At 40.7% G+C, this 20,283-nt stretch overlaps 1 protein-coding gene across 1 annotated transcript in view; it reads right to left on the minus strand.

Annotated features, from left to right (window-relative positions):
- Positions 1 to 3,335: 3,335 nt before the first annotated feature.
- Positions 3,336 to 20,283, minus strand: part of pkhd1l1.1 (PKHD1 like 1, tandem duplicate 1) — a 52,082-nt gene continuing 35,134 nt past the window's right edge. Inside the window, exons 50-76 of the mRNA XM_089122788.1 lie at positions 19,620 to 19,771; positions 19,148 to 19,307; positions 18,830 to 19,013; positions 18,599 to 18,687; positions 18,341 to 18,495; positions 18,050 to 18,179; positions 17,810 to 17,928; positions 14,583 to 14,712; positions 13,459 to 13,632; positions 12,901 to 13,004; positions 12,691 to 12,814; positions 12,460 to 12,581; positions 12,170 to 12,260; positions 11,835 to 11,983; positions 11,569 to 11,691; positions 11,154 to 11,265; positions 10,940 to 11,056; positions 10,683 to 10,848; positions 9,996 to 10,228; positions 9,745 to 9,909; positions 9,455 to 9,612; positions 8,490 to 8,625; positions 8,043 to 8,387; positions 7,810 to 7,961; positions 7,111 to 7,257; positions 3,885 to 4,038; positions 3,336 to 3,779 (exon numbers count right to left, since the gene is read on the minus strand). Coding sequence (XP_088978914.1) covers positions 3,571 to 3,779; positions 3,885 to 4,038; positions 7,111 to 7,257; positions 7,810 to 7,961; positions 8,043 to 8,387; positions 8,490 to 8,625; positions 9,455 to 9,612; positions 9,745 to 9,909; positions 9,996 to 10,228; positions 10,683 to 10,848; positions 10,940 to 11,056; positions 11,154 to 11,265; positions 11,569 to 11,691; positions 11,835 to 11,983; positions 12,170 to 12,260; positions 12,460 to 12,581; positions 12,691 to 12,814; positions 12,901 to 13,004; positions 13,459 to 13,632; positions 14,583 to 14,712; positions 17,810 to 17,928; positions 18,050 to 18,179; positions 18,341 to 18,495; positions 18,599 to 18,687; positions 18,830 to 19,013; positions 19,148 to 19,307; positions 19,620 to 19,771 — 4,100 coding nt within the window. The 3' untranslated portion in view covers positions 3,336 to 3,570. The remainder of the gene's footprint in view (positions 3,780 to 3,884; positions 4,039 to 7,110; positions 7,258 to 7,809; positions 7,962 to 8,042; positions 8,388 to 8,489; positions 8,626 to 9,454; positions 9,613 to 9,744; positions 9,910 to 9,995; positions 10,229 to 10,682; positions 10,849 to 10,939; positions 11,057 to 11,153; positions 11,266 to 11,568; positions 11,692 to 11,834; positions 11,984 to 12,169; positions 12,261 to 12,459; positions 12,582 to 12,690; positions 12,815 to 12,900; positions 13,005 to 13,458; positions 13,633 to 14,582; positions 14,713 to 17,809; positions 17,929 to 18,049; positions 18,180 to 18,340; positions 18,496 to 18,598; positions 18,688 to 18,829; positions 19,014 to 19,147; positions 19,308 to 19,619; positions 19,772 to 20,283) is intronic.

Below are 20,283 nucleotides of genomic sequence, written 5' to 3' on the forward strand. Positions count from 1 at the left end.
ATGCTCTGATGAACTCCTTTAAAAGTACCCCCTCTATGTAGTTCCTCGTGGTTTCGGATTAGGGTTGTGATATGGAAAACATTCGACCCTTAGGTGGTGCTGCGCCTGGTAATAGTTCAATGGAGCATTGAGCGGTGAAGAGGAAGTTCCAATGCCCTGGTCTTGCTAAAAGCCTCGATGAGGTAAGAGTATTCAATGGGATGAGTAGGAAGAAGAGTAGGTTCGTTCTTTAGTGTAACGGTCTGAACGGAGAGTGAAGAGCTGCCAGTTAAACAGTTGGAGTGACATGATGAGTCCCATTTGATGATCCGACCCTCCTTCCATGAAATGAGGGGATTGTGGTCCCCTGTCATGTTGAACTTATTAAGAAGAGGATCTATGACCTCTGGAAGCTCTCTTTCAATAGCTTAGTCGGTATAGGGTCCAACATGCATGTTGTCGATTTAAATGATTTAACAAGTTTAGAAAATTCTTCCTCTCCTATAGAAATTAATTAATCGAAATTTTCTATAGTGTACCAAATGCCAGCCAATCCTGAGATAAACACCCCGGAGGAGGGTCGGGGGAGAATATTTTGTTCTCCTTTTCCTTTTGCCTCACGGCTGATGGAACCCAATTTGTCAAGAAAGAACTAACACAAACTCTACCTACAGATGCCAAGAGGGCGCGGATCAAAGTGGGCGACACAACGCCTCTGAGCTCTCTTCCCCCTCTTTTCTTGTCACCAGCTCTCAGTCATAGACGACCCAAAGAGCTCCTAGTCCATTGTCTCAACAGATGCCTCCACCATGGGTTCTCGATGTCATAGGACCCCGACCTCAGTCTCATGTCAATTTCCTCAAGTTGCTAGCAATACATCTTGCTCTGCACCACTTCAGGGCCCTGCTGAGGGGCAAGCACGTACTGGTCCGGACAGACAACTCTGCAACCGTAGGGTACATGAACTGCCAAGGTGGTCTACACTTCAGTCACATGTAGCAACTTGCGACTCTGACTCCATTTCCTTTTATGGAGTCTGAACGTTTGTGGAGACTGACGTTGCATCATCTCAGGCAAGCTTAAAGACACTGCTCCTGACGGCTTTGCCTTCAGTTAAGAGGGTAGGGAACCTGCAGGCATTTTCAGTTGACGAAGCTTGACTGGAATTCGGGCCGACTCACTCTAATGTGATCTTGAGACCCCGGCGGGGATATGTGCCCAAAGTTCCCACCACTCCCTTCAGGGATCAGGTGGTAACCTTGCAAGCTCTACCCCTGGAGGAGGCAGACCTAGCCCTAGCACTGCTCTGTCCAGTACACACTCTCCGTGCTTACGTAGATTGAACTTTGTCTCTCTTTGTCTGTTACGAAGGCCAGCAAAAGGGTAAGGCTGTTTCCAAGCAAAGGTTGTCCCACTGGACAGTGGATGATATAGCCTTGGCTTACCAAGCCCAAATTCTGCCATGCCCCTAGGGGTGAAGGCACAGTCGACCAGGGGTGTTGCTTCCTCCAGGGCTTTGGCGCATTTACACTCCTCAGGTGAGTTCCACAGTTCTGAACCCTGGGTTCATCCAGCACTGTTGACGTCTAACTCCTGTGTGCTGCCCAGTTGGATGAATCAGAGATCAGAGATTTTTTTTTACCTCAGAGAAATTTGCTTCCCAGTGTACCTTGGTAACTCTTGGGTTAAGCCTAGCCCTTCGCTTATGCTGGCCTCATGACATGGATCTCTGGCTTGCGCAGGGCACTGGAAGACTGGATAGTACCACATTCTCAGTTGTTCTGACGTAACATAGAACATGACTGACTGAAAGGGAACGTCCAGGTTATGTACGTTATGTACGTAGCCCTCGTTCCCTGAAGGAGGGAACAAAGACATTATGTCTCCTTGCCACTACCGTTGTACCTCTGAACAGCCGTGACACACCTCCCGGCTCCTCAGCGAAGAACTTGAATGCAAGAATGCAGGCACTGCTCCTTATATACACATACAGCGGGGCAGTGCTTGCGATGCAAATTCTGCTGATCAAGGTACTTTGCGTACCATTGGCTCATTTTGTACAACGCTAAGGTGATTGGGCTCTCGGGTGAGACCCCATTCGCCAGTCGTTTTGACATAACGCCTCGGTTCCATCCTTCGCGGAACAAGGGTTACATGCGTAACCGAGACGATGTTGCAACAGCAGGTTATATATGACAGGGTAATCGAAGAGATAGCAGCAGCAACATGAACAAGAGGCAAGGAAATAAAACACAGGATGGCAGGAGCAAAATGGCAGACATGAACCAAACAACGATCTGACAAAGGCTACATCCACATTAATCCGGATACATTTGAAAACGGGGTTTTCATTTAAAAACGCTCTCCGTCCACACTAGCGTTTTCAGACGTTTTCCGACGTTTCAATGTGGATGAGAAACTTCTAAATTCACTTTACTGCGCATTCACAAAAGCTCACTGAGATGATACAGATGGGAAAATAAATAATAATGTTATCGCACAATAACAGGATAATTTTATTTAGCAAAATATCTCACCATCACTGATGCGTCCAAGTCGCATTCAGTCACCATATGTTTGGTCTAAAATGCAACTGCTCTCCTGTTTTGCCGCAGGACAGCAAATGTGAGTATTTATCTGTCATCTTTGCAGTACTGTGCTATGAAGAACAGCACATATTAAGTAACATAGAAAGTAGCATATTTTAGCAATAGTGTAAAAATTAATAACACATAACAGGCACAATACCGATAAACATTGGTACTACATGGATCACATGACTAAATTAACGTCATCGTTTTGAAATACCTCCGGTTTCACTGTCCACACTACAATGCGAAAACGGCGTTTTCAAATTTATCCACTTTGGAGAGCGTTTTCCAAACGATACGTTTTTGTTGACTTAAAACGCCGTCTCAGTGTGGACGGAAGGCCAAAACGGAGAGAAAGATATACGTTTTCAAACGGAAACGTATTAGTGTGGACATGGCCAAAGACTGACTGCAACACAAGGGTAGATGTGGGAAGAGATAATGAGTGTCAGGTGAGGTTGGCCTGATTAATTTGTCAGTGTAATGAGTTGCCCAGCAATGCTGAAAGGCAAAGAGAAACACAACACATGCAAGGATAAACACACAGACCCATGAACAGTGACAGAACCTGGCTGTCACTCACATTAGACCATATGAGATCCAATTGTTTCCCGATGGACAATATCAAGTCCCATCCAACATTCATTTCACACGTATAATTTATAACAGAAGGAAGAAAAGATCACAACTTTGATTTCATGCCAATGGAAATGTTTGGCGTTTGTATGTTCAAGAATTTAATGTAGAAAAAAAGACAACAGAAGTATGATAGAACTTGATTTTATTAAGCATATAAGAAAGCATATAAATGTATCATTTCCAAAGTAAAGTAATATGAATAGATTTAAAGCAAACAAAAACATTTGTAAAAAGAATAATAGTTGTAGCTTACAGATAATGGTCATATGTGAAAACAACAGAAGTATCTAAGACAAAGGCAAATCATTTGAAGGTGAGGTTATATATATTATTTGTATGTGAGTGCACTTCTTCATTGGTTCTAGATTCCCCTGAGCAGGAGTAAACCACTCAACAATATGAGCAGATACACAGATGGTGACCAGATAGCTGGACTGGAGTCAAAGATGCTGGGGAAATCATCGTCCGTAGTGACGACTATAGAAGACGGGGTTGTAGGTGATCTGAGCGTAAAAGATCTGGACTCAGCTTTCCATTCATTTAGAGTAAAGGCCAACTTCAAGTTATCACCTTTAGAAGAAGTACAGAGAGAGAAATTATCAAAAATGCTTAAAATAACAAGTTACATTGGCCCCCAAAAAATCCAAATCATAAAGGCTAATAGAGATGACCCACCACTTGTGAAGATGGCTAAGTCAGTGTAATTGGCCCAGCAGCCACTGAACGGGATGGTGGTGTTTCCGTAAAGCCCCTCTGTTGGATTCCCGTTAGCATCTTTGAGTACAGCAGAGATGGTCAGACTCGTCACACCCACGGACACACAGTCACCCTGGAAACAGACACACAAAAAAGATGCTCTGCTTATTCGATACCAGGTGGGGTTTCCTAATCAATCACCTAGGTAGCATTACACCAGTAATTCTTAATTTCATAATTGGAGCAATAGAGTATCCGAAATGTGATCCGCATTGCAATTGTTGTTAAACTTATTATGGCGTTCCATGCAGAAACCACTGTTACTATAATACTGAGGAAACATATACTTATGACATGTGCCCAAACAGTGCAGAAGCGGTCTGGACTCTGATGACGTTTGAATTCTCCACTGTAATGCGTTCTCATGCATATACAGCACATTGATTGGATTAAAAGGATTCTTATGAATAACGCAAGAAAAAGCTCACAAACTGATGACGTAGACACATACTCTCCAGTTACAGAAGCCAATCACCAATCCGAATTAAACCAGTAGCACCTCAATGCAGTACATGAAATCCAAGGGGAGGAGTCGGATCACGATCCAAGGGGTGGAGATGGGTAGGATTAGGGTTGGGTTTAGGGATTAGGGGTGGGTTTAGGGATCAGGGGGCGGAGCTGGGTAGGTTTCGGTGTATGTAAGGTGGGAGGTGAAATTCCTCCCCGTGAATTTCATGTTCAGCAGTGAGAACCATTTCAATTAAAGAGACAGACCCCAAAATTAAAATTGCCACAATGACATCCTTCTATCAGATGAACAGTGTTGGGAGCAGTGGTGGAATGTAACGAAGTACAAATACTTCGTTACTTTACTTAAGTACATTTTTCACGTATCTTTACTTTACTTAAGTACAATAAATAGAGCCTACTTTTTACTTTTACTTCGTTACATTTTGCAGCAATTATTATACTTTCTACTCCACTACATTTCTACAACTTCTGTTACATTTTCGTTAGATTTTCTGATCAGTTTTTCCCCTGCCAAAACGTAATCTGACCGTCCGTTCGTTGCACGTTTGTCTCACCAGTGACGTTTGGTTGCCATAGATACAGTATATCAACCCGGTCACACTAAATGCGTCTCACACGCAGTGTGTTTATCGTGCAACAGCAACTCATACACGAAAATTTGTTTTTACGTGCATAGGAAACACACCGTGTGTAATATACGTTTGGTTTGGTTAGGATTATGGCAAGCCAAGAGGTTCAGAATTACACCATAAATTAATCTCGTTTACTGCCAAACATAGTTATTAACATATAGTAAGGATAAGCATGATGTGTATATTGCCTAATTGCAAGCTTGTTTCAGAAATGGTGACATTTTTTTCCATCATTATTGAACATCATTATAGGAGTAGGCTATTAGGTTGAATGAGTTAGAATTAAATGTTTTATTAATCATTAGAAAATAGACATTAAGATAATAAATTGTTATGCAAGTACTTTTACTTTTAATACTTAAAGTACATTTAAAATAAAATACTTTTTACTTTTTACTTAAGTATGGTTGTCATTGTGTTACTTCTACTTTTACTAAAGTAAATATTTATATGGGTATTTGTACTTTTACTTAAGTACTGAGATTCAGTACTTCCTCCACCACTGGTTGGGAGTAATGCATTACAAAAGTAATACATTACAGTAACATATTACTTTTTGCTGTAACGCAGTAGTGTAAGGCATTACTAATCAATTTTCAGTAATATTTTACTCGTTACATGTTCAGTCAGGCTTGTATTACAGTTTTATTACAGTGTATTTTACTTCTTAAAGGCAACAGACTATGTGAAAGTTTTAAAGCAGTCTTTTTGTGCCAGTTCAGAGCGGTCGCGTCTGTAACATTGTTTTTCCCTCATAAATGCGAACACGAAAACTAAAATGCCAACCCCTCCTCATCCGATTTGCGCAGTGTAATTAACAGAATTACAAAAAATATATTTTGCCTCCTATTTTTTTTGTCACGCATGAATGTGTGTCTTTTCCCTAATATTAAAAATAAAACATAGACTGATATTTGTCTAATGTCTGGAGTCCTTTAAGGAAGTAGCCTATATACGTTTCAATACATGTATTTTCTGAGAATTTTTATTTCAAGTTTTGACTGCAAATGTCATGTCCATAATGCTGGAATTTTAAATAATTTATCCTCAACTAGTTTTGTGGTGTAGGTCTACGTATTTTATAATGTTAACTTCAAATAATACTAATAGCCTAATTTAACGATAAGGCAGCATTGGATCTGGACGGTAAGGAGAATAACGCTGGAGTTGGAAGAGGTGTGTCGCGATTCTGTAGGTTCGTGGATCTGAGTCGTGTGGCGAATCGCGATTTCGGTTTCATATTGCATATCGTTACAGCCCCAAAGTTAAGTACTACTTAATTATTTTGGTGAAAGTAACTCAAAAGTAATACATGAGTAATGTAACGCATTACAATTCTGAGACAGTAATATTGTAAGGTAATGAATTACTTTTAAATAACAGTAACAAGTAATACCTAATGTATTACAGTTTGGAAGTAACTTGCACAACACTGCAGATGAATAAAATCAGAGTTATACTAAAAATGTCCTGGCTCTTCTAAGCTTTATAGTGAAACTCAATGGGTATATATTTTTTTTTTCAAGTAGCAGGCGGCCTTACGCAAGTGAACTAATGCCAAAAGAGTAACAATTAATGCATGTATGATGTAGGATGTAGGAATAGCATAAGCTTTGACGCCTCTCGCGGTTCAAACAAACAGGCCTGGGCAACTGCGTTCGTCATTATGTTGCGCGTCAAGTTCAAGGGCTACTCTCTGGGCGTAGGTCGACTTGCGTACGACCGTCTGCCCGAAGCTAATTATTTTAGTCGATAAAGTTTTAGATATGGATATTTTTCTTACAAGAACGCATCGCTTCACTTCAAAAGTTCTTTATTAACCATTGCAGAGCCGTTTCGATCACTTTTATCACGGATTAATGTGCTTCGGTTGAAAAAATATACCCATTGAATCTCACTATAAAGCTGGGAAATGCCAGGACATTTTTTCTTTGAAATGTCTGAAAGAAGAATGTCATATACACCTAGAATGGCTTCAGGGTGAGTAAATCATGGGCTAATTTTCATTTTTCATTTTAACTATCCCTTTAATACAATCTCACCGCTGCGTCCAGAGCCATGATGCTGGGCTGCACGCTGAGGGGTCCGGGGGACGATCCGGCCACTGGCTGTATCGCCACCCTCAGAGATGATACCGTCTTGACCGTCTCCACCTGCTGGTCTTCACGGGTCACCTCCTGGGTGGCCACCTGAGAGAGAGACCGTTACAGCTCAAATAAGGAAAAGCAAGTTGTGTGCTCCACTGTAGAGCATCTCTGCCCGACTATTAATTATACGTATATGTATTGATGTGACGGTGTTCAACTATAACCGTATGTCTCACTATTATAACCGTCACACCCCTACCTGACACCAATCTTTTAGATTTATTAATCTTAGAAGATTAATCTGGCATTTCAGTATTGAGATAAGTGTTATGATCATAATTACAGCATGCCATGCGGTGTATATTAGCACAATTTGTTGTTTGCTTTTGTCATTGGTTCAATGGCATGATTCAATTTGTTGTTGATGCAGACACTAATGAAGGTGAGTATTTTAATGTTCATGGATTGGCCCCATTCATTTCCATTGTAAGTGCCCCACTGTAACCCAGATTGTTGCTTGGTCGATTTCTTTAAATATCAACTTCATGTCAACTGTCAAATATGTTTCAATTAAAATTCCCAAATGCTGCTTAACATCATCATAACATTTTAAAATGTTAGTGAGTTTGGTCAAGTGATTTATTAGCATCTTACATCGTTCCAGGTGGAGTCACTGGAAGAGGGTGGAGGAGGGATGATGCCCAGGGATGACACATTGAAGCCGATGGACTGACTCAGATTGCCTGAGACAGCAGCGCGGCCCAGATCGTCAGCAATGTTCTTCAGGGCCGCAAACTGTTGGTCTTCTGCAGATGGTTTATAAATATTAAGACATTGTATTGTGATCTAAATGTTGTATTTGTCATTAATATAATTCTTGCTCTCACCAGTGGTGCTGTTGGTGGATGATGTCTGAACAGGGGGCTCCCTGATCTCCACCTGCACCGTCAGTCCTGTCGAGCGCCTCCGTCTCGCATTAGTACCCTCGCGGACGATGTTGGTAATTCGAATCTTGTTCGCCGGTATTTTCAGGAGTAAAGCTAGATTGTTGATCAGTTTTGTCCCGAAGAACTCCGCCTCAGTCATGGCTGGGAGGTTGAAGGCCAGGAACAAAACCGGGGAGGTGCGGATTTGGACCGGCTCTGAGCCTCGAAGAAGTATGTTCAGCATTTTGTAGTCCTGGTCAAAGAAGTTGGAGCCGTGACTGGAGTTGAAACTAGGAACGTATTGCCCTGAGGAGCACAGAGAGGAATCAAAGTAATAATTGTGATGTGTTTTTTCACAAAAATGGTCTGCTGGCCTGCATTTTGTGCATCATTGTGTTTGTACTCTACCTGTATAAGTTGGCTCACGCAGAGTGTAGTCAGTTTTATCAGCATTCCAATCAGCATTTGTTGGACCAACTAAATTATTGTTAACGTACACATCCAGACGCTGAGGGTTTGAGTAAAATACAGCAACCCTGACAGCCTGAAAACAACAGAATATTACTGTAGTTAAGTTTCTACTGAAAAAGTTAAAATAAAAAATAAAATGTATATATATTTTTTTTTGAATAAAATAATATAAAATAATAAAATGTATAAAATAATAGTAGGTTTGCGTTCACATTTATTTTGATGCAGTGTTGGATATCTTTTGACCATAATGTACTTATTTATTTGTTTTAGGATTCATTCTCAACTGGCTCAATTTTTCTGGATTGTGTTTTGTAGCTTTTAAATAATAAAATATTAACTAATATGTAAAAAAACATAGCCTATATAGTAACATAAATAAATTAATAAACAAATTACTCTTATTTTTTGAAATTACTATATTATTTTACATAATATCTGTTAATAAATTAATACATTATTATTATGAAAACTTTTTTATTATTATCAATTATTATATGATTATTACATGTAACAATTTTATGTTTAACAATTATGTTTAAATGTTCTTACATTAAATGATTATATACATTATGTGTGTATATATTTGTGTATGTATATGTGTGTATCAATCAATACAACTAATTGATTGGTATTGATTCATCAGTCAATTTATTTGTAATATTTAAAAGATACACAAAGTTCTGCAAAATTCAGAAAAAAACAAAACAAATGTCATTTGAAAAAATCTTAAAATAAATCAGAAGACAAAATGGAAATAAAATTATGTATTTTTAATAACAATGCAGAATAATACCTAATAATAAAATCCTAATATGCCTTTTATCATTCAAAATGTTGCATCACCTGTAGATACTTATAGATCAATATAGTCTATTGTCAGTATAAGCCATCTAACTAACCTCTGTAGGTCCAGCATTCAGTAACATAAGTCTCAGCTTCTGTGGTGTTGTGCTGGTGAAAAAGATGTCAAAGGATTTATTAGTGGCCACAATGGCGTGGAAGAGAGACACTCGCTTCTGACACGTGTAGCCGGCGCACCAGCCGTGGTCTTGTGGGCCTGGAACAACAAGATATTCACAGTAAGATTAAAATTCAACAACACACAATAAAACCTTTTCTGCTTATATAAAATCCTAAACAATATTATGCATAAAATAGTAAGTGTTTCAGGGGGAGGTAAGAGTCATACCATTCACCAAATCCACATATTTGTCCCCCAGGATGGCTACAGGTGAAAGACGCCTGGTTTCTGTGTCTGCATCCAAACTTTCGATGACCAGCATCCTATAGTTGAGCCCAAAGCACTTGTAGCTCTGCCAGGTGTTCATGTACGTACAGGTGTCTCTGATCACTCCTGCACAGGTAAAACAGACACGTCAAACGTTAAAAGCAGCTCCATCATTTCAAGTTCTCTCTCTTAGATCACTGTAAATACTGTACCTTTGTAAGGAGCGATTTGATTCACAGGTATCCGGCTGCCGTTGAGAGAGGTGAGCATGACTTTGGGGATGCGGTAATCGCCCAGTCCGTGTCGGGGATCCCCGTTCCACTCGTACTCAGACTGGGGCACCACTGCTCCAACTGCACCCAGGAAACTGCCATCCAGATCCTTCAACATCGTCTTCTTCTTAGCATCACAGTCCATGTCCACACAATCTGATGGGTTCACCTTGCTGAGATATAAGTATGAAAAAAATCAGTCACTTCATATTTTTTGGTCCTCCCAACATTGTTCTCTCAATCACACTTTTTCAGTGTTGTCTTCCTTATAATGTTTCATAATTATTTTTTCAGGAGTAATAGTTTATTAACAGTAGAGATGCACACCATGACTAACTTCATTAATGTAAAAATATTTAAACGGACTAGTCTACGAACTCCAAATAGGTTAGTCAAAAAAGCTGCATATGAATATCTGTCACAATCACCAGCTGGAGTGCCCTGGTTGTCCACCAGAGGGCACTCCCCTCATTCAGTTCAAATTAAATGATTTCGTTTCTGTTTCTGTTTCAGATGTAGAATGCTTAATTACAATTTAGTGGACTGTCTCACACTGTCTGTCTCATACCTTCTTAATTAACGGTGTAAACTTTGTGAATTGACATTGACTATAAGCTTTTGATTTACCCCAGATCAGGCCGATGAATGTATGCCAGAGCGTCCTCTGTGCTGTTTATCTTGGCTATCCTCTCAACACTGATTGGATGTTGTAGATCCTCATTTCCCGGGTTGGTCATGAACATGTAATTTGTCTCCTTTGAGCACACATTCTTGAACCCAACAAAAGTTGTGTCTGTAAATAGAAACAGTGTAAATAGATGCTCTTTGTTTGTATTATGAAAGTTTTAAACTGAAGAGGGACATTTTGAAGCAATGTGACTCACCAGAGACAGTCATTAGACCAGCTATGGCATTGTAGCTCATCAGTCCAGTGTGAGGCTTTTGTGGTGCATTATTGTGGTTAGATTCAAATGTTGGCCAGGAAATTCCAGACCTTCCACCTGTTGCACACAGTTAGAATCAGCATGGAAAATGGATCAGTTACATCAAAGAAATGTATTCAGTAGTGCATAGATGATTCTTTAATATGCATTGTACCATTGGGGGGGCGAGGGGCTCTGTGGCTCTTGCTGAGCATAACATAGGTCATAGTTGTGGATAGACTGTCAAAACAGTTGAAGTTAGGGCTGCTGCCCACAATCAGGGCACCCTGTAGAGATGATTTTTTGAAAAATGTAATTAAAAAAATGAACAGAATAAGAATGCTTTTCTTAAGGACAATTCAGACTGCACCAACAGATACCGACCAACAGTAACAGTCACCAGATTACAGTCTGTAACTTCACAGACATTCCAAAACTCAATAAATGCAGATTCAACATGTTCAAACTGCGCAAATGAGAGCTGACAGATGCTCTCATTGACCCTACAAAGTGTCTGTAGCTGTCTGTCTGTCGGCGCAGTGTAAATTGGCCTTTAGTTTTGACCGAAGAGAAATATAGTGCATCCTTACCTGTACACGGACTATTTTGTCAGAGTATGTGTGGCTGAGCGAGGGAGGACTGTAGATGAGAGACATGATACCCATTCCATTATCAATCAGGCTCACGTTAGAAACTAACACGTTCATCAATACCTGGAAGTGAGAAGAAAACAGGAATGCTCACCAGAACAGTACAGTGCATTTGTATAACTAGAAATGAACAATTTATCTGACCAATAAAACACTTGGCTTTGTACTGTAATTATAGTAGGAAGTTTGCAGATCATTTATCCTACTTGAACATAAATGCCAAAATCAAAGCTCCTCCAGACAGTGAACCCCTGGATTTGAGAGCAACCAGCAAGTCCATCTTTATTCATGTAGAGTCCGTACAGACCGCCATGTGCCTCATTCTGACTCCATTGAGCCACTGAATTTGGAGATCCTTTTGAAATATTGTTGGAATACATGAATAAATTAGTAATAAAGTTAATCTTTAAAAAAAACTGTACATTATAATATTGCGATGTCTAAATTCACTTCTATAAATTAATGTATTTGTTTAAATGTGTTTTATTCAAAATTTTCTAGTGTTATAGTTTTATTTTTGAATAATTATTGGCTTCTATACCTGGGCATGGTTCACCATCAATTCGGAATCCCACTCGTTCATAGCCAGCAACAATATTCCCTTGAAGAATTGCATTGGTTGCCTCACTCACCTACAACATCAACACTAATATATCAGTTCTTTATCTAGTACTAATCTACCAGCCAGTAATACAATGGATATTTTGATGATTGACCATGATAATACTGTTTTTTGAACATGTACCATACCATTCTTGTACCTTGGAGTGCTGTCAAAATGATTTTTTGTGGTACTAGGATCTGATCACAGAATATTTCTTTAAGGGTTACCTCAATGGCTGCATTCCATTCAAAGTTAAATTCCTCCGCTCTGCCGTTGTACGATCCAGGCCACAGTGTCAGGGTAACCAAGTTCCTCCTGATGGCATTACTGTCACCCCAGACTCTGATTCCTGGGAAATTGGAATAAAAAGTGCAGAATAGAAAAGTGCTAAATCATATTACCCAACTCATTATGATTATATTTGGTTTAAAAGTGTTTAATAGCCGTTGAATCTGCACCTTCTCCAACGGTGTGATGGATCACATTATCATCGATACTCAGTCCGTCAGTTCCGAAAACACCAATAGCAGGAGCAAAGCCGTCATGAAAAGCACATCCTTGGACGTAAGACTCACCAACCACCTAAAAATATTGTGACAATAAGTAGTTGAAAGGAATATTTGTGATATTCTGGAATGGACATGTACTGGATCAAGACTTTCTCTCACCTCTCCCAGATTATAAAACACCAGAGAGTAACGTGGGTCTGACGGGTCGTTCCATCCTTCCTGCCCGGTGTGGTAGAACTGAACATTTCTGATCTGGGCTTTTCCTGTGAGGCAAATAATCATCAACTTTAGTAAGTTTTCATTACTTACACAAATACAAAAATATCATGACACGCTGCTGTGAGCAAGTAAGACATGCTGCTGCTGTACAACATATAGCGTACATGAATTATCTTTAGCAGATCTATACAGGTGGAGCTGGGGAAGGTGAAGTATATTCATGTAAACACAGTCAGTTATGTTTTCAAGAAAAAAAAAAGTTGAGAAACATATGTAACAGGATAATGGATCTGTGAGTCAAGTCTTACAGTGACAGCAGCCTAATATGCCTGCTGCCAAATTATGAGATAACATTAAAAAACCTAAATGGCAGTTTTACTCAATGGTATCGATGTCAAAATTGTGGCCAGTGAAAATGCTGACTGGCTAGTAACTTTGGAAAACCACTAGCCACAGTGGTTGGTGAGCAAAAAAGTTCATGTCAAGCCCTGATTATACCTCTGTAATCAATCCCTCCACTGGAGAAGCTTCCCACCAAGACTCTGGCTCCATAAGACTGTGTGTACATTTCTGGATACTCCTGACCAATGATTTTGATGTTCCTGGTCAGTAAAGCCACATTTCCTGCAAGCTGATAACTTTTTGAAGTAGCTGGCACACGGTAGCTCTCCCCTATATGAACAAATACATTTAGTTTTAATTTAATTGTAATTTTTTTAAGAAATCAAAAAAATTGAAAATGTATCATGGTTTCCACAAAAAAATGTGTTTAGTGTATTTATAGTGTTATAAAAAAAGTTTTTAACAACAAGATTTGTTTCTTGAGCACCAAATCAGCATATTAGAATGAAGACTTGAGTAATTGTTGCTTAAAATTCAGCTTTGCCATCTTAGACATAAATGACAATACTGTTAAAAATAGTACAAATAAATATACAGTCATGTGAAAAAAAAATACACCCTTTTGAATTATATGATTTTACATATCAGGACACAATAAAACTCATCTGGCCCTTGGCAGTTCTTAAAATGAGGTAAATACAACCTCAGATGAACAACACATGACATATTAAACTGTGTCATTATTTATTTAACAAAAACTAGGCCAAAATGGAGAGTCAAGTGTGACAAACTAAGTACACCCTTACAGCTTCCATAGGAACTAAGAGTGTAAGTGTAAATGTTAAAGTTAAGGAAGGGTTATTTGGAAGGGTTGCCAGGAGAAAGCTTTTTATCACTAAAAAGAACTGGCAACACGGCTTAGGTTTGCAAAGTTGCATCTGAACAAACATAAAGAAAACCTCAGGAAACAATGTCCTTTGGACAGATGAGACCAAAGTGGAAATGTTTGGCCATAATTCAAGGAGCCACATTTGGCAAAACCCAAACACAGCATATCAGCACAAACACATCATACCAGCCAGAAGTAACAGAAGTAAACCTCATACCAACACAGAATTCAAAAGGGTGTACTTTCTTTTTCACATGACTGTTTATCTGTGTACCTATTACAGGTACCTGTGTACCTGACTGTTTAGCAGTGTACCAACAGCTTATCGATACAGCATAATGCCTATTATTGCTATAATGACATTATCTATAATCTAGACTAGAGGACTAACCGATGTGTGTGAATGATAAAGGCTGATCCAGAGTAAGTGTGCGGCCATAATTTGAGATAGCAGTTATGGTGCGGATTTCTGTCTGCCAGGGGTCATAGCTGGTGGTGGACAGCAGGATCTTCTCCCCAACCTGGAAGAAACAAAAGTGTTTTATTCAAACAAAGAGAACAATAGTTCAGAGCACTAATGCATGAAATCGCGCAAGGTTACGACTGTAACCTTGGTTTCCTGAGAGGGGAACGCCCCTGCGTGATTGCTTCGTAAAGCACGTGTAAAATCAATCTAATGGAGAGACGAGACATCATAGGTGGGTGACGTCATTGACCAGGAAACTATAAAGCACACCTGAAAACAGACCGTGGCTGCTTCTGATAGGCCGAAGCACAGGCATGCAGGGAGTATGGCAGGGCGAGCCAGCATCTCGTTCCCTCTCAGGGAACCAGTGTTACAGTTGTAACCTGAGACGATCCCTTTCATGGGAACTCGAGCTCTGACGAGATGCTGTGGGAACACTATACCCACTACACCATAATAGCAAATGGCTGTTCTGTGTGAAGTCATTGCGCACACTAAGAAGCAAGCACCCTAGTCCCCATAGTGGAGCCTAGATCCAAGTCATAGCCTTTGAGGCAGCCATACTCCTAGTATCTTGGTCAGATACTAGGAGTATGGCCTCACAGTGCCGCGAAGGAAGCGTACTACAGGCTGTCTCCCCAAGGATACACCGCTTAAAGGGAGGATACACCACTTAAAAGGATGTGGTAAGCAACTAAGGCCGCCATGTACACTTTTAGTGCGGAGGGGGATAGACCTGCGGAGAAACGCTCCTGAAAAAACTCCAGCACTACAACCACAGGGCAGATAACTGGGTCCAACTGGTGCTCTCCACACCAGGAAGTGAACAATTTCCACTTCAAGGTGTAGAGTTTCCTCATGGAGGGAGCTCTGGAGTTGAGGATGGTCTCAATAACCTCAGTTGAGAGACCTAAATTTATGAGCTGGGTCCCCTCAGAGGTCAAGGCCAAAGTTTCCACAATTCTGGGAAGGAGGAAGGATCAACCGCTCAACTGAGAGAAAGTCCCCTCCAAGCGGAATCTCCAGAGGAGAGCCGTCGAGGAGAGACTCTAGGTCCGAGAACGATACAGCCAACATGGGGCTAATAACAGAAGATGGGTCCCGTCCCGGCAAACTTTCTCCAGAACTCCCTGGAGCAGAGACCTCGGCCACGTTTGCATCATAGCGTCCAGCCCCAGAGGAGCTGACTGACTGAGTGAGAACCATAGTGGACAGTGCGTGTTCTCTAAGAAGCAAAAATGTCTACTTCTGCTCGACCAGAATTTTTCATAGGAGCTCCACCACCTCGGGGTGGAGTATCCATTCCCTGGAGGGATGTCTGCTCCTTGATTATGTAAGAGACCACTGATGTGTTGTCCGTGCAGACAAGCACATGGTGACCTCTTAAGTCTGGCAGGAAGTGCTTGAGAGAAAGAGAGATTGAAACGCCGCCATAATTTCTAGACGATTTATGTGCCAAGAAAGTAGATGGTCCTGCCAAAGACCTTTCGCCGAGCGACCACTCATGAACGCCCCCCAACCTGTGAGGGAAGCATCCGTTGATAGCTACGTGTCACCAAGAAGCCCCCAGCACTGGGCCTTGCGAGAAGAAACCAAGGTTTGTTCCAAATAACTAGGCATCGCCACCTGACCTTGATCATGCGAAACGGATTTCCCCTTGGAGAAAACCCCTTGGGTCCTGAGCCATCACTGGAGGGGTCTTATGTACAGGAGGCCAAAAGTTATTACGTTGGACACAGCTGCCATGAGACCCAACAGTGTCTGAAACTGTTTCGCAGTAAGTGACTGGCCTATTTTTACCTAGGCCGAAGAGAAGAACTTGATATTGGTCCACTTTGCCCCCCGAAAGCAAACCTCAGGGACTTCCTGTGTGGAGGATGGATGGCTACATGAAAGGACACGTCCTTCAATCTATCGAGATAAACAAGTCCTCGGACTGAATCTGTGACATAATCTGTTTAAATGGAAGCATCCATCCTTTGGACTCCCTACTGGGAGGAGGAACCCTTTCTATAGCCTCCTTTCGCAGAAGAGTCTGTACTTCTTGCTCCATAACCAGAGCCTGCTCGGGGTCCACCACGTAGGGAGGACCCCTAGAAATATTGGTTGATGAGAACCGAACTAAATTCTGTAACCCTTTTCTATAGTGAGCAGGTCCCAATGAGATATATTTGGCAGTAGCTTACATGCTGCCAGAAAGTCTACTAGGCTGGTATCGGTCGAACAGCCACTTCGGTGCCCTGTAATGGAACAACCGAACTGACTGTTCTCCAACCCTCCATGGAGGATTGTTCGAAAACGATGACACCTTGGTGCCCTGAAGCGGGGAACAACCGAACTAACAGCACTGCGATCCTCCTTAGAGAGTCACTTCCCAGGGATGATAACATAAACCAGAGCCTGCTCGGGGTCCACCACCGTAGGACCCCTAGAAATATGGGTGAAAGAGAACAGAACTGAATTCTGTCTACTTGTCTTCTGTAAAAACAAGTAGAAACGGTCTGGATGAGAAAACTGAACAGTAGCCTATATAAATATAGACATCGAACTCCAAGGATAAGATGAGTAGATATTTAATTACTACTAATATCAGTTAATTACTACTAATATGTTACACATTGGGAATTTATGAATGAACACTGTCAGCCCCAATTTACTAGAGCCGACCGTGCATGCTCCACTCCCAAACAGACAACACAGGAATCGCGTGTGTCCCCAGTCCCCACCCATAATGAAGCGAGGGCAGGGACGAAAACACTATCCAAGGCTGTTTGCTCTCCATACCCCTGTCTAATATATAAATACATATATATATATATATATATATATATATATGTTTATGGACAAAAAAACAATAAAAGGAAAGAGACAAGATCCCACAGAGCGCTTGCTGAAGGCACAGAAGCTAGCGCAGTCTGTTTTCAGGTGTGCTTTATAGTTTCCTGGTCGATGACGTCACCCGCCTATGACGTCTCGTCTCTCCATTGGACTGATAATACACATGCTTCACGACGCATTCACAGAGGTGCGTTCCCACAGCGTCTCGACGCAGTTCTCGTTCCCTTGAAAGGGAACTACGTAAATACATCACCAAATAACACAGGGCGGTTAAATAATTTTCTTAAGGTCTACGTTTTTATAAAGCTTCTGACCTTCCAGTCCACAGATTCCTGTAGAGAGAGAGTGCTGTTTCCTGCCTGGGATGTGTTAGCCAGCTTAGTGTGATACACGTTGTGTGGCATACCATAAAGGTCAAGAGATCCAAACACACCTGGAAGACAATGTTTCCACTCAAATCAACACTTTTAAGTAGGCAAACGATTGAGAGGAACTTCTCTGATGCATACACAATCAATAATGAGATTTCTTTATTTTTATTCCTGTTGATTTACCTAGAACTTTGGACCCTTGGTTTGGTCCAGAGGGTAACAGCCAGTCTGGTGTGGAATGGCTTCCTCTCAGTATGATCTGCAGCTGACCTCTGAAGGGTTCATCAGGCCACCCAGCAATCAGACGTCCACCCTGATTGAGTCAAGTGAACATGTACAGATTGAGTTAGTGTCTTTAGTATGGACAGAAGGATATGAAATTAGCACAGCGGAAGAGTCTGGTTCTGATTTGGTGTAATACTCCTAAGATGTCTATAGCAGAAAGATGCCATTTGAATGTAGTTATGTGCTTACTTGAATGGAGATGTATGTGGCATTCAGAACAATGTTATTATATTGAGAGACATTCCTGGTGGAGGTGCCATTGTTTGTGTCTGGAATCTCCAGAACTCCAACTATTTTCAGCTTGTTCAGGGAGGGGACTACAACATCCACAACCATCCAAATGCCTTCGAGAAATGATGGGACATTTTGTAATGAAATAACATACCATATTGATAAATAGCTTTTTCTTTGTCTTTGCTTGAGATTTGTCACATTAGAGATACTTACCAGCTGGAATTACCACATCAGAGCCATCTTGTGGCACATTGAAATTGTTCTCTGAGCTTGACCGCCAGAACGATGTGTTTGACCAGAGGCTAAACGCAACATATGTTTTATTAGCATGGTCACTCGATTCAAAAGATCATAATAATAGTAATAATAATAATAATAATAGGTATTATTATTATTATTATCATTTTATGAAAAAAAGTGCTTAGTGTGTTTGTGTTAGCATACACATATTTTGCAGGTCTGTGGGCAGTTGTGTTGACTGGACTGATTACAGGACCAGGTGGAGGGATAGGTTGAATACAGCGGGGATAGTAACACTGATACACTCTGAAGTCCAACCCTCTGTCTACAGCTGAGCGGTCCACACTGTTCCTTCTCCTACGGCTAGTCACACGGTCTCTTCCAGACACTGTAGTCACAAAACTCAAAATCTTTATTTTTTTTTGCATAGTACTATGAACAGTACTGAACAGCATTATGCTGTATGTGTCCTCTATAAATAGAAAGCATATATGTCTTGGGTGAAAAGACAAGTAGTTTTACCCATGTAATAGAGGCTTCTGGATGACTCGTTAAAGTACCAGTCCCCATTTACACTTGCAGTGTGGTTCAGGGGCTGGGAGGAACCATTCCTGTCATCTATTATGCGGAAGCTGTCAGGTGTCTGAGTCAGGTTGTGATTCATGATTATATAATTTTCTGGCTGTCATGGAGAAAGAGAGAAAAAAAATGACTTGCTAAATAATAACCTTAATTGGATGGAACATAATTAAAATCATAGTTTTATTCTCCAAGGGTTGTGATGCTAAAAGCAAAAAAAAAAAAAAAAACCATCATAAAATTAATGTAAATGGAGTTTAACATAATAATTATTAATGATCTGTTCCACAGATACTATAAATAACAGTAAATGGCATTGCAACAATATAAGGGTGAGTAAATGTTATCACAATTTTCAACTTTTCATTTGAAAGCATATTCAATTATTTAGTAACGTTTAGAGTGCCCTCTTTACCTGAAAACCGTAGACCATTCCATTGTATGAGATGTTAGTGATTTGGGAAGCACCATCAAAGTACCAGTTATAGGTTTGGCCGGTGGGCAGCATTGCCATCCAGCCAAATTTGTGGGTCACAAGTTTTTCAAGGAAAGGAAGCATGCATGTTCCTAAATAGAGACATAACATTGAGAGTAACTGTACCAACCAAGATGCTTTCTAATCACCACACACAAACGCAAACGCATCATAATCCCATCATAATATGTGAACGCACAAACAGCACGGTCCTGCACCGCAACACACACTGCAAACGGGTGTGAAACGGACGTTAGATCCACCTACAGTTCTCAGAAACTTAGATGTGTTTAAGAAGTCTTTTTTTCGTACAACAGCAGCACTCATCTTGTTTGTTGATTAGTGGTTGCGGATGACCAGTCGTAGACCGGAATGCCGACTTCTGACAAAAGCGGAAGTTCGAAACTACGCTTGTGCTCATAGCCCATAGTAATTACAGTCTTCCTGATACACGGCCAATCGTCAACTGAACCATAGGCTCTACTCTTCAGTACAATGGTAAAATAAAAACCTTTCCAAAATAAAATAATAGAACATTAAATAGTAACAGATCTCCCCCTATATTAATATTGAGCAAAACACATCAAATAACACTTAATTTTAA

Source organism: Pimephales promelas, chromosome 18, assembly GCF_988280905.1.
Source record: "Pimephales promelas chromosome 18, fPimPro1.hap1.1, whole genome shotgun sequence".
Lineage (NCBI taxonomy): Eukaryota > Metazoa > Chordata > Actinopteri > Cypriniformes > Leuciscidae > Pimephales > Pimephales promelas.